At 37.9% G+C, this 14327-nt stretch overlaps 1 protein-coding gene across 1 annotated transcript; it reads left to right on the top strand.

The window, feature by feature from the left end:
• Window positions 1-577: 577 nt before the first annotated feature.
• On the top strand, window positions 578-14127 carry st14a (ST14 transmembrane serine protease matriptase a). The gene is made up of 19 exons (XM_085379899.1): window positions 578-1015; window positions 5334-5490; window positions 6112-6242; window positions 6333-6403; window positions 6522-6676; window positions 6837-6872; window positions 7323-7557; window positions 9383-9522; window positions 9629-9732; window positions 9869-9978; window positions 10061-10197; window positions 10278-10382; window positions 10515-10619; window positions 10701-10826; window positions 10952-11074; window positions 11226-11406; window positions 12132-12403; window positions 12739-12875; window positions 13273-14127. Exons 1-19 carry the CDS (start codon window positions 974-976, stop codon window positions 13429-13431), a joined length of 2526 nt encoding a protein of 841 aa, XP_085236025.1. The 5' UTR covers window positions 578-973; the 3' UTR covers window positions 13432-14127.
• Window positions 14128-14327: the final 200 nt, after the last annotated feature.

Consider the following 14327-nt stretch of genomic DNA (forward strand, 5'->3'; position numbering starts at 1 on the left):
AAAAAAGACGTGTCCACTTCCCCCCCCCCAGTGGCCCTAATCCTCTTCCGTACTTCAACTAGTTCAAAGAGTTCTCATTCATTTTCTGTTTCAGACGGATTCATCAGCTTATATCAATCCGCCATGTTCTGCGGTTTGATACTCTGGTTGAATGAAATACGTCTCGCGGACTTGTTTCTGTTTGGCGGCATAACAAAACCGTTTCACTATAAGAAAAAAAAAAACGCAGGTGATTCAGAAGTGATTCATCACTGTTTCACGAATAAGCCCACGCAATCACATGACTGATACTAACTATAAGTGAAGCTTTAACATAATTATAAAAATCACACAATTAAATCATTGTCCTACTTTAATTATGCTGATATTTGTAGAAATCCCAAATATAAGATCACAATAAAGCGTTTTTCCAAGAACTGGAAGCGCAGTTCACCTGAATGAATACCTGAACTCTAGCCCCACCTCGTAAACAGGTGTATCCTCTCCTTTACAGTGAAACCTAAAACAGCCACCATTAAAGAAAAGACAGTTCTCGCGCTATCTATATCTAATCTAATAGATTTCCCATTATTTTATTTCATATGTTTCGCCCGTGTCAAGTAAACAGGAAGTCGTTACAGGTGTGTGGGGTGGAGACAGAAACCTGAAGCTGCCGGAAAAAGTTTTTTTTCCCTAGGTTGTTTGGTCTGGTAGTCACCTGTTGTCACGAAGGTAGGGGACGCGTTCTCGTCAGGGAGACATTTGCGAACCCCTCGACTGAGAGGAGCCTTTTTTTAAGGACAAAAACACATTTTTCTTTTGTTTTTTGTTTTTATTTGTCGAATTAACACATTTAAAAACAAAGAAAAAGAAAAAAAAACAAGGCCTGCAGGTTCACCTCGGAAATTGGCTTTTAGAAGGAGTGGTAGGGCGAAGAGGAGGAGGAGAAATTCAGACGTTTGAAGTCGTTTTCCATTTGATTAGTGACCCCAAGATGGATCACTTAAGCAGTGGGCCGCGATACACCCCAGCGTCGGTAAGTCACTTGCTTCTTTTTGTTCAGTGATGGGGCTTCACATTGTTTTTACTTATTTCCTGATACTCATGCATAGACGAAGTCAACCAAATTGCCGTAGAAATACAGTGAAAGACGTGTGGGTAGAAACATCTCCACTCAGCAAATTTTTCGGACTTAAAGTATAAGGCTACTTGTGTTTGTGTTACACACACACACACACACACACACACACACACACACACACACTTACTTGATGTCAGTGTATTAAGCTGTGCTATCTTGACTGACTCACTCAGCAAAAACTGGTTTGCCTACAGACAAACAAGTTAGTGAGTGGAAAAGAACTTCAATACTCAGAAACAGTTTTCAGTTTCATGTACAGACGAGAGCAGTTGATTGAGCAACCCACACTCCCTATTCAGCTTTTCACCTTTTTAAATCACCAAAATTAGTAATTAATAGCTAAAGAGTATTTAATGAGCATCTAGACATCGATTAATGCACACACTGAGACAATCAGTGCCACATAGCCACACAGTTATTTGTGCATCTGTTTATTGAGACTCAATAACAAGTTACTCAGTGTTTGTGTAAATTGTATTCTAATATAGTAACATGCATATGCTATACTTCTAAAATCTTACAAATGTAATCAGTATATCATAATATCGTATCATAATGGCCAAAAACAAACCTTTACAAGGAAATTAATAAAAGCTGGTGGTGGTTTGCACTGCTCCCTAACAGCAAGAAGATCCTGAGTTCGTCTGGTCAGGGACTTTCTGTGTGAAGTTTGCATGTTCTCACTGGGTCTGTGTGGGTTTGTTCCAGGTACTCCGGCTTCTTCCCGTGATCCAAAGAATGGCACTTTGCGGGGTTAGGTTAATTAGTGATTCTAAATAGCCCGTAGGGGTTAATGTGACAGTGTCTGTCTCTCAGGGCGTACCCCACCTCTCGCCTTATGGCAGCTGCTGGGAGAGGGTCCAGCCCCCCTGCAACCCAGGAATTAAATAAGTGGAAGCGGATGGGTGGATGTATGGAAAACTCTAATAATTCTGCTTATGTGGTTGCATTCCCAAAGCTCATTAATTACACTCAACAAAATGAGCTATGGAATCTTCCAATCTGCAAAATGCCAGAAATTATTGTTTCAGAACCTGTCGACAAAAAGTACTCAAAACTCTAGATAACCTTCTTTTCATCAAGTAACTTCGGCATATATTTTTGAGGGGTTTGGACATAAAAACATCCAGGAACCTTCACAGTTCCCAGAGCAGCTGGCCCTCCCAAGGTTGCTGTCTGAATTCCTCCACCTTGTTTCAACTTGTTCACGCTAGTCATTCTCCTTTGTAGATTATTATCTATCCAAGAATACTCTACGTCGTAACATTGTGTCGATAAATAAAACGTGTTATTGTGTGATTAGTCCCTTATAGAGCTGGGCGATAGAACGATAACGATATGTATCGCGATATAACTTTTTCTCGATAGAAAAATTAACCTATCGCGATAGACCTCGCCGCTCTTGTCCTCTTAAAAAAACAAAACAAAAACAAAAAAACAGCCAATCCAAATTAAGTAGCGCAGAGCCGAACCAATCACAGCCGCAGCGTCACGTCACGTGACTTGTTACGTACAGCACAAGTGCCAAGCCGCACATGTGTATTTGTTTGGGAAGCAGCCAGCCACCGTACCGCCCGGGTAATGGAGGAAATGAGTGTGCCGACTAGAAAAATCAACCGAGCGTGACCGAAGAGAAAACAGATGATGGTTCCAATGCCGGAGAGATTGTCAAACGGAAGAGCCATAGAAGTTCCGTAGTGTGAAGGTATTTCGGCTATTTCAAGTCTGACAAAAAACAGAGTGGTAGTAGTAAATTTTGTAGTAAATTGTGCCGAAAGCAAGTCTGGAAATACAATAAACTGGTGCGTGCGCTACGTCCACAGGTACCCGGGTATTTTTGAAAATGCAGATTTTTCTATGTGTTTGCACCTTTCGTCCACACGTAAACGGCGTTTTTGGTCACTGAAAACGAAGATTTTTAAAAACTCCGGCCAGGGTGGATATTTTTGAAAACTCCGTTTTTGCATTTACATGTGGACTAGAAAAACTGAGAAAACGCAGTGTCAAAGGTGTGCGCATTTTTTGACGTCACACTGTGCGCCACGTTATTGTTTCGGTGAAATGAATTTCTACAATACTGTTACTGTTAATTCTACTCTCTGCAGTGTTTAAATGCTTACATATACACACAGTTACTGTCCCTCCACACATATGACTCGGTTCTGCTTCTATGCCCCAGCTTTGTTTACTTTTTCCCACCAAGGCTTCTAGACTTCTGATTGGCCAACATTTCTGCACGGTTAGGAATCTAGCGCCACCTGCTGCTTTGGCATGTTCATAGCAGCGTTTTCCTTCATTTCTGCCTTTATGTGTGGACGGGATTATTTTTTAAAACGAAAACGGAAAATCTCCGTTTTCAAAAATACCTGTGTACGTGTGGACGTAGCCTCAGTCTCTGACTGGAAGCGCTAATTCGTCATTCGGCTTTTGTCAGACTAAAGTAACTGTTAAAACTGTTTGAAAAGCTCAGCTATACAACAAGGAGAGATTGAGAATTTCCTTTTAGTTCTCAGTTTATTTGATATTGACAAAAGTTAGTTTTGTCTGTTCTTCTGTAAAACAAACTAAGATTTATTTTTAGAATTAATATTTTGTTTCTAAGTGGAATTGACAATTTAGTCGTCTGTTTCGTTTGTTCTATTTTGAAACTTAAACGCTTTAGCGGCTGCCTTTTGTGTAGTTTGCAATATTTGCCTTTATTTATCTGAAAAAGTCTCATGTTCCTTAAGTACATCTACCCTGTTGAACTTATTATGGGAAATAAATATTTAAATAAAAACAAGCTGCTGATTATTTCACATTTTACTTGTGAGCAACGGCACATTTAAATCTTACAAATATAGTTATTTGGCTTATATCGTGATAGATATCGTTATCGCCTGAAATGAAAAAAAACATATCGTGATATGAAAAAATCTTATATCGCCCAGCTCTAGTCCCTTATAGTGTCAAGATTTTGCACAGTGGAGCAGGTGTGAATGGTATTTGACTTCTACGTTGCTTTGCTGTACCGTGCATGTCGTGGTTGTTGATAGAGAGGCTGGGGCTGATTGTATGTGTTCTTCAAGTATAATTAGCAATTTTCTGTTAAAACCTGACATTTTAGATGTTGGGCCATTTAAAGAAATTTTCTCTAACAGTTTAACCTAACACTAAGACTTACATTTTGAGCTTCACGAAGAGTTTAAATACACTGTTTTTACATATATGAATGGATCTTAGTACTATATCTTTGTTGCAAAGGCAACCACAGTAGTAGTAGGTAGATGGGGCTCTATGAGATATATTCTTCCTTTTATTAACCTAGACCCTTTACGTTGCAACTTGATCAATGAATCCGCACATGAGAACAATGTAGTGGATATAGATTGCATAAACTCTTCAGTTAGCATTTAACATTATGATTAATTGTGACAAATATAAAGCTTGCTCTTTACAAATAACTATTCTGCCAAAGCAGCACATTTATATGCTTGAGTCATGACCTCATCAATGGAAAATAATATATTATTTAATTATATAATGAGCTTCAAGTTTAAACAGGCAGAAAGAAAGCCTTTCCAGTGGTTTATAAAGCAAAAAAAAGGCTAAAGCATGTCGTAGTCTTTTATTTCTTTTATTAATGTTACGCTACACAAAGCACTTACAGAAACATGTTGTTTGTGAGTAGTTGCCGCCAAGCAGGTTTGACAGGATTTTACATGCTGAAACCTTTGTACTCCCTCCCCCCCAGTCTCACCTCTGAAAGGTAACAGCAGAGCATGAGTCATGGCATGAAGTTCTCGTTTCATTCATTAACAGCACAAGACAGTGAATCTCTCTTTTCTGTTGCTCACGAGCCAATTTTTTGCTCACAGATTTTTTTAATGTCTCTTTCAGTTGGAAAATTATTTCAAAAGAAAACTATTATAACATTTCAAGCTTCAATGTGTCACACTTCTTGTATCTGAGAACAGTTATGTAGGTCACCAATAGCAGGGACATTCCTTAAATACGCAAGTGTTGGCTTGCTGTCTGCTGCTGTTGCTTATCTTTATGATCATATTTTCATGAGGGCGTGAGATGCTTTGCTTTGCTCTCCTTTGCACCTTTATCTGCACAAGTCTAAACCTTTGTAATTTTGATTAATATTTAGAGCTGGCTGATATTAATGCACCTGAGTTTTACATGTTGATCTTTCTCTCATCTGTTCAACTGTCTGTCTTTCATCAAGGAGAAAGACTGGGATAATGATTTCCACTTACAAGCATCGGACATCAAAAGGCTTGAGAAGAAAAAGCACCCAGGGAAAATTGGGGTTGTGATTGGCGTGGTGATCTTGGCCGCTCTTGTAGCTCTTATGGCTGGAATACTAGTCTGGCATTTCCACTGTAAGTACATCTCTGTTTAATAGGCAAATGTACTGCACGTACATTTTGTTCAAAACCTGCAGCGTTGAACGAATGGTACACACTCTGCTACAGATAAACAATGAAAAAATGTCATAAAAACAAAATTAAATTTACAGTAAAAAACACAAGGTTGAAAGCTTATTGCTAAAGATTAAGTAACTAAATCATTCCTATATTTGTGGCATGCATGAGTCATCTCTACCCATCTGTAATTCTCTAACAGTTTCAATCTGTTGCATCAAATTTCACCGAAATCTGACAAGCTTCAAGAAACAAATGCAGTCCCAAGTTTATTTCTATAAATGTGTAAAAATATATAAGCATACGTGGTTTTCAAAAGTTCAAAAATAACTTTTTATTCTGCTTGTATGTTTGCACATGGAAACCTACACAAGTTTAGACAGTTTTAAAGCTCGTGATTTAAAAGAGCTAGAATCGAGGGTTTACTGAAGGGATAGTTAAATCTCAATGAGAGAAAGAAACATTTGAAAGCCACAAGAAGTAACAGCAGTAACACTTGGCATAGGAGAAGAAGCAGTAGTGAATACTAAGCATGTTTCTTGTGCCGTGGTTCACATTGAGTCTTTTGTTATCCTATAGTCCGTAAACACCAGCGGGTCAAGAGGATGTACAGCGGGTCCATGCGGATCACCAACCAGGCATTTATCAACGACTATGAGAACTCCAACACTCCAGAGTTTAAGGCTTTAGCAAAGCAGGTGATTTCACAGGTAAGAATGCCACCAACTTCTGTGTGTCAACACTATTTTCATTTTTCATTTCATTTCATTTTTTATGATTTTGCTTCAATCTCTTTTCAGCTTAAAGTCGTCTATTCCAAAAGTCCTCTATTGTCAAAATACTACCGCGAGTCTACAGTTCAGGCCTTCAGGTAAGCTCATGAAGTGTGAAGGAATAAATCCTTCACACTTGCCATGTATGTATGTATGTATATGTGTGTGTAATGGTCATGTGTTTGTTGTTTCTAACCCTGCTGTCATTGCTCTTAGTGAGGGCAGCGTCATTGCCTACTACCTGTCTGAGTTCAACATCCCCGTGGGGCAAGAAAGAGCAGTCGACAACGAAATGACTTCAGTAGATAAGCTAGTGAAAAAAATGCGCATGTCTATCAGTGAATTGACTTTTGAAAATGTGGTCACTTCAGGTACAGTGAAAGCAACTGCTTGTCATTCTATATCAAACATACACTTTTGTTTGTTATATTGTCAGTTGTCACGTTCTATCTGGTTGTGATTGTTTTTCAGTCAGTCCTAACCTTGTGTCTTTTTACTTTTTTTTTTTTTTTTTTTTTTTCAACTTTACAGCTCTGGATGATCGCATGTTTTTAAGATCCTTTAAGGGTAAGTGTTCAAGTTTTGTTTTTTTGTTTTTAACATTTCAGTAGAAGTGCTACTAACAAATCCTCTACATAGACCGAAAATAGTAAACCACATATACCTTACACTATAGAACATGTTACCAGGGACGACACCTTTCTTCACTATTGTTAGTCTCTTTTTAGAGTAGAACATTTTTCTGCCATGGAGTTGAGTAGAAACCAAAAGGGCGCTTGTTTACTTCTTTTTTCCATACCAAATGTTTTTTGTTTTTTTTAAATAAATAACCATTTTTTTATTCAGTTTCACTTACGTCAAAAAATGGAAAAAGCTTACTGCAGAATGGTCATGACCACTAACGAAACTACATTTCATTTGCATACTTTTAGTAATATTAATATTAATATATCTGTCTTAAAATGTGTGACAGTGATTCACAAGCTTAAATTCTAAATCTTAATGTTTCTCTTTCAGATAATCTGCAGTTTGCAGAGCATGCCAAGGTTGATTATGTAGGACAGATCGAGTCACCGGGTTTTCCCAACAGTCCGTATCCTCCTAACACCTTCATCCAGTGGCAGCTGAGAGCTGACCACGGCTATGTAGTCAAGCTGGTATTTGAAACATTTGAACTGGAAGAGAGCTGCGAGAATGATTTTATCAAAATCTACGATTCCCTGGTGCCCATCGAGAGTCTGGTTATGCAAGAGTGAGTTAGCCCTTTAAAACATCAGTTTCAAGATTCCTTCAGATAAAAAAACATTGCTACATCTGGTATTATTATTATAATTTTTATTATTATTATTATGTTAATATTTATCATCGTGATCATCACACCAATTTTTTACATGTTTTTATTTTTATTGCGCTTCATTGAGCTCATTTTTTTTCTGTAAAACAATGAAATACTACTGATCTCACTGAAGGATTACAGTAAAATATGAAAGCATGTACCTGCTGATGCTTTTGCATTGACATTTCTTTTACTAAAGTGTAAATTTGGTACTTTTTGACTGCTAACAATCTGCTAGTAAACTCTGGAGTGCAGCTTAAAAATTTTAGGAAATTATCTAATTGTTATTTTTCTGGCCGATATTTCGTTTCCAATTCGATTCATGAGTTTCTTCAAATTAAGCTTCAGGAAAAAATTCTAAATGTACAGTAATATTTATAAAGATGATAGAAAATGACATAATCATCTTTTTAAGTAAAATTGAAAAGTAACGGTAACAAAATTAAACTTAATGAAATAAAGATGAAGCCAACAGAAACCTCTCATCTGCGAAAAGCAGAGATTCTGAGACCACCCGAGTAAAAGCCACTTGGCTACACCTAGAAATTCTGTCCATAAAATTCTGAACAGAATCGGTGACAAAGGTCGGCTCTGGCGGAGTCCATCACTCATCAGAAACCAGTTCGAAAGTAGTGTTTTATGGCATTAGTCATCTCCCAATGTCTTTTGCTGCTCTTGTCTAACGGAGTTAAACTGGCAAAAGATGCAGTAATTGCAGGCTGTTTGTGACCATGAGCCTGAGCACCACTTTCACTTGACTCTTCGCCAGACTTTTTTTGTCATGCACTCTTCATGCAAAAGCCTGTGGTGATTTTTCAAGTGCCGGTATAAGTTGGTTGCGTTTCTGCTAGATGTTACAACTTTAGTGCAACAGGTTTTGCAGTACCTGTTTCTGGTGCACGTCTCCAGTCTCAAACACAAAATACTCACAAATTACTGATGTGCTGTTTTTCTTAGGTATTAAATCTCCTAACTGCCCTTCCTGTTCTCCATATGTGCAGTGAACACAGTATATGGTTACTGTTCACTGTTGTGAGATCAAGCAACCCCTTTATCACAATCTGTAGCAGCAGACACTTTTCACTCAGTTCCCTGTTTGCTGAAAACATGTTTAGTTTTTATGGTACAATATTAAGTGGTGCATATTTTGCTTTTAAGTTTGGAGGAGTTACTTATTAAGAAACTCTCGTCGAACTGTACATAATGGTGCGGTTATGTTGGTTAAACCTCATTTTAGATTAATAGCACTTGCAAATAATTTGTTCAGAATTTGTTGAGCACTTTGACTGAAGCTGTAAATGTAACTGTTAGTTATAACCAAGACTACATGTAATCAGAAAACAGAAAGCTTTCCGCAGGAAGGACTTACGAGTGTGTGGGTAGTGGTTTTTCTGCCCTGATGAGATAAGTGCAATAGCAAAACACTTTTCTGTAAACATTTTTCTGTAGAGAAGCTAAATATAACCTCTGCTGAAAAATGAGTCACTTTCAGAGGTAATGCACTGTTACATTTTCTTATTATGTGAAAAGAAATTCTGCCAAGAAGCTGATTTTTAAGCGTTTTATACATAACATTGAACGATAGTGAAAAGTAATTTAACCACACGTGAAGGAAGGCAGGGGATGAATCCATGTCACGAAAGAGTGAAATATGTGCTTTTTAAAGGACCAAATCTTCCTTGTGTATCAGTCTGTTAGCAGTGTGTTCAGAGCGTTATTGTTTTCTCTTTGCTTTCTACAGGTTGTGTGGCAAATATTTACCTAGTAAACGTTTGAGCTTTCTGTCCTCTGGCAATGTAATGTTGGTGACAATGGCCACTCATGACCAGTCCTTCCCAGGTTTTAGAGCACAAGTCTCACAAGTTCAAACAGGAAATAGAGGTAGGAGTTAAAGTTTACCTGCAGTTTTTTAAGGAACAACTTAAGTGTTTGACATTTGTGCTGATGCATCTTTTTCTTTTCTTTTTTTTTTCTTTTTTTTGAACAGCTATAGCATGTGGTGAGAAGCTGATAGGTTCAAAAGGCAACTTTACTTCTCCCAACTACCCAAATTACTACCCTCCTAAAACTACATGTGAGTGGTTAATAGAGGTGAGTGGTCAGTCCCTTAAATGGCGTACTACTCAACAATATGACATGTTTCATGCATATTTCTGCTCTGTACCACCCCTGAAGATCACATCCCATTGTGGGATGTAGTTTTAATCTTTTTTTTATTGTCATTAAGGTCCCTACTGGGAAGGTAGTGAAGCTCGTATTCAAAAGGTTACTCTTGTCCCAGCTGGGAAAGAAAAACCCAAACTGTGACAAAGACTATGTGGAGGTCAACGGAAAGAAGTGAGTCCTTGTTGTGCTTTAAAAAAACGGGAATGCCAGAACAAAGCAGGTGTGTCATTGCTAGTACATTTCATTTTTTCAGATGGTGTGGAGAAAAACCTGATGGGTCAGTGACAGAAACCAGCAGCACCAACAAAATGACTGTGGTGTTTTATTCTGATGAGTCTCGTGTGGACCAGGGCTTTTTGGCACAATATGAGGCCATTGACATCCAAAATCGTAAGCAATTTAGTTTTTCAAATAATGAGTATTCTTTGACATTAGGACAGTGTTTCTCATGTTAACCATGCCATTCACAGCTTGTCCAGACAAGTTCCAGTGCAGAAATAACAACTGCATTAAGCCGGCACTAAGATGTGATGGTTGGAATGATTGTGGAGACATGAGTGATGAGGCGGAATGCAGTAAGTACCATTTAGTCGTGATGCTAAGACTACACATTTTTTTTTTAATTGCTCTCTTTATTCTTATGAGAGGATTTGTCACATCCTGAGAATCATTTTAATGTTTAATGTTCATTATCCCCCCCTTCCCAGGCTGCAGTCCCACTGATATTAGTTGTAGAAATGGATTCTGTAAGCCCAAGTTCTGGAAATGTGATGGCGTGAATGACTGTGGAGACAACACAGATGAGCTGGATTGTAAGGCCTTGTAACATTGATGGAGTATGTTTCATATCAGCACTGGAAATGCTTAAACATGCCTGTTACTTTTTGTATTAGGTGGGTGTGAATCTGGGCAAATAACGTGTAAGAATGGCAAATGTGTTTCTGAGAAGCTGAAATGTGATGGAACGGACGACTGTGGGGATGGAACAGATGAACAAGACTGTACAAAAGCCACAGGAGGTACAACAGATAAGCCCAACTTTGCTATACATATAGATAGATGGTGGGAGAGAGCGAGAGAGAAATGGCTAGAGATGGATTGAATTAGCTTTGGATTGATTTTTCTCCTTTTCTTCTCTCCTTAGGTTTAACTGTAGGCTGCACAGATTTTACATACAAATGTAAAGACAATAAATGCATCAGTAAAGTGAATCCAGAATGCGACGGGACGCCGGACTGTGGTGATGGATCTGATGAGGAGAACTGCAGTATGTCACAAAAAAATCACATTTAAATTAATCATTCATCCTTCACCTGTGCAGTTTAGGTTGTCTTATCCAAACAGGTGTGGAGCTCCACCCAGTTCACAATAAGCTGCAGCGCACCAGCCCTTTGACTGATTTGTTGTTTACTTTGCAGACTGTGGGACACGTGGGAGGGCCCAACGTATTGTAGGTGGTCAGAATGCAGAACAAGGGGAGTTTCCTTGGCAGGTCAGCCTCCATGCCAAAAAATACGGTCACGTCTGTGGCGCATCCCTCATCAGTCCGAAATGGCTGGTCACTGCTGCCCATTGTGTGCAAGATGAAAACTCTTTAAAGTAACTTCTTATCCTATTCTTTGTCTCTCTTTGACACAGTACATTGATTTTTGTGAAAAATACGATCTTATATTCTCTCTGTGTAAAATGAGAGCTATTTGTCTCTGCTTGTTGTTCCTATTTTACATATTTAGAAGATCTTATAATCCAGATGAATGAAAATGAGTACCATTGGCGTATAACGGATTTAATATTTGTCCTCAGTACATTATTTTTAAGTCTACTTTAGAAAAATCAAAGTTGTTTACAAATTCTGTGTGACTTCAGTTAATTTATCCTTTTTTCAAGACTTTAAATATCTTTACATAGAGTAGAGTATGGTACGCAGTCAGTATAACAACAACTCTGTTATACACTTTAATAAAACTAAGAAAAGCCTCAGGTACTGCTTAAATTATTTAAATAATAAAGCTAAAATAAGCAAATCATGAATTTAATAGTTTCACTTGAAAGATGTAAATTGAACGTTTTTTAAATTGCAACAAAATCCTTGAATGTGGTGAAAAATAATTCGGCCCTTGCCATTTTGCAAGCAGTTATCACAGCCAGACTTGCATCTTATTATATTCAACAAGCACTGAGAAATCAGACTTAAAGTATATTTTAAAAATGCCATATAATGGGAATTATATATAGTGCCACATAATATGCTAATTATTATAAGTTCATTAATAATTGAGACCGTGAATAAAATCCTTCATCTGTTTTGTTGCTTACTTCCTCAGACTCTCCCAGCCTGGCTCTTGGGAAATTTACCTCGGCGTTCATACACAGAAAATGTTAGAAAGTCCAGTTCAAAAGAGGAATCTGAAGCAGGTCATACCTCACCCTAACTACAACCACTACACCTTTGACAATGACATCGCCCTGATGGAGCTGGACAGTCCTGTCACCTACAGTGACTACATAAAACCCATCTGCTTGCCAGCTGCGCAACATGAGTTTCCACCTGGCCAGGATGTGTGGATCACTGGGTGGGGTGCCACACGAGAAGGAGGTGAGTAAATGATTTGTCACTTTAACAAATATTTGTAGCCACCAAAACTAAAAATATAAAAGCCTGAACTTGAGCTCAACATTACACATTAAATCAGCATAAAATGAAATAATTTCTCTTGTTTTTCTGTGTTTTAGATTTAGTTTTAGTAATTATTCTTTGGGTTTGTACACACCTTGTAAATCAGCCAATGTAAACTACTATATGTCTTTATATAAACACCACTTGTAATACAAGCATTTTCAACTTTTTAAAGATGCCCAGTGATGTGACTTCCTCTTTGTGTGTGTGTGTGTGTGTGTGTGTGTGTGTGTGTGTGTGTGTGTTTGTTTCAGGATCTGCTGCAGTGGTGCTCCAAAAGGCTTCAGTCAGAATCATAAACCAAGCTGTGTGTGACGATTTGATGGCGGGCCAGATCACATCTCGGATGTTTTGTGCTGGTGTTCTAAGTGGAGGAGTTGATGCTTGTCAGGTACTTTGATATTCTTTTTTTCTTCTTTCTTGTTTTTTTTGGGGAAAAACACAAAAAACCCTGCTTGTGCTGCAGACAGTGGCATGATGTAGATGGAGGAATTAATTGATTGAACTAAATCTGTAAATGTCATGAGAGAACATGTACAGTTTTAGGTCGTCTTGGATATATTGATGAATAGTATATGAATAGAATGTGACATGCATTCATACAATGGGGTAAGCAGAGGAATTTCACCTTAGAAAGTAGAATTAATGTGTTTGTTTTGATTTTCATTTTTGGCCCGCTGCAGAAGTCAAGAGGATAATTGGATATTCATAATATCCCCACACCATCCCCATGTATTGCCTCTATGCTAACATGTCTACCTGTGTTCCTGTGCATTTTTCTGCTTTAGGGAGACTCTGGGGGTCCTTTGTCCTGTCCTTCCGGCAATCGTATGTTCCTGGCTGGAGTGGTCAGTTGGGGTGATGGCTGTGCTCGCAGAAACAAACCAGGCATCTATACAACAGTTACCAAATTCCGTGGCTGGATCAAAGAAAAGACAGGAGTTTAGTTTGTATTGTCAAATAAGGCCAAAGGCATGGACATAAATGAGGACTGAGGAGGAGTGCCACAGTTTAAAAACAAAAAAACAAAAAACAAAACACTCTGATTATCCATGAAGTGGCTTTTACTCTCAATAGTAGCTGCAGTGAGGAACATGCTTTAAGAGCAGTTACAACACAATTTAGGTGCACTGTGATTTGGGGCTTGATGAAATATTTTTGAATGTAAATAAATGTTTTATTTTTGTGTATTTTTATCATGTTTTAATGGAGAATAATGTTATTTCCTGCACAGTAGATTCCAGTGTGATTGTTACCTATTTCATACATGTAACTCTATATCTTAAGAAATTCCCAACACTGTTTTTGTTTGTTTTGTTTTTTGTTTTTGTTTTTTTATATTTTTCCTCCCTGACTTCTGAATTAAAAGCTCTGAGGCAGCAAGCTCATTGCAGCTTACCTCCTATGGATCAGTTCACAAGTTCAGCTGAAATCTCTGAAAAAAAAAAACCTCATTTCCCTTTTCTAAACACAAAATGGTCAAACACAGGTTTAGTTTAAATTTTCTCTTCTGCTGTAACATGTCACCACGCTTCAATTCTCCACAATATTAGTACTAGCTGCAAAGTTAAATTGTTTCCAAATATTTGTAAATGTGTGTTTTATTGCAGATATTTTTAAATAAAAATATTTCTTATCTCCTGCACAGTCATTCACCTACTCTTTGTTTCAGGACGCTTATGTATTGCATCGAGCTTGACCCTCAACATACATGCCCGATTTTTTTTCTTTTCTTTTTTTTTTTTTTCCCTCTGGCACAGTTGGTGTGGAGCACCCATACTTTTATTGTACATGTACAATGACAATAAAGCTCTATTCCATTCTAATCTTCAAACGAAAGTGG

This window comes from Rhamphochromis longiceps, linkage group LG14, assembly GCF_057381845.1.
Source record: "Rhamphochromis longiceps isolate RC_006_pf linkage group LG14, R_longiceps_female_GT1.1, whole genome shotgun sequence".
Taxonomy (NCBI): Eukaryota; Metazoa; Chordata; class Actinopteri; order Cichliformes; family Cichlidae; genus Rhamphochromis; species Rhamphochromis longiceps.

Excerpts from the sequence above, each read along its gene's own strand:
- st14a (XM_085379899.1), top strand. The coding sequence starts at position 974 with ATGGATCACTTAAGCAGTGGGCCGCGATACACCCCAGCGTCG. Across the intron at positions 6,243-6,332 it reads CAAAGCAGGTGATTTCACAG|CTTAAAGTCGTCTATTCCAA; the intron begins GTAAGAATGCCA and ends ATCTCTTTTCAG. Across the intron at positions 12,404-12,738 it reads GGGTGCCACACGAGAAGGAG|GATCTGCTGCAGTGGTGCTC; the intron begins GTGAGTAAATGA and ends TGTTTGTTTCAG.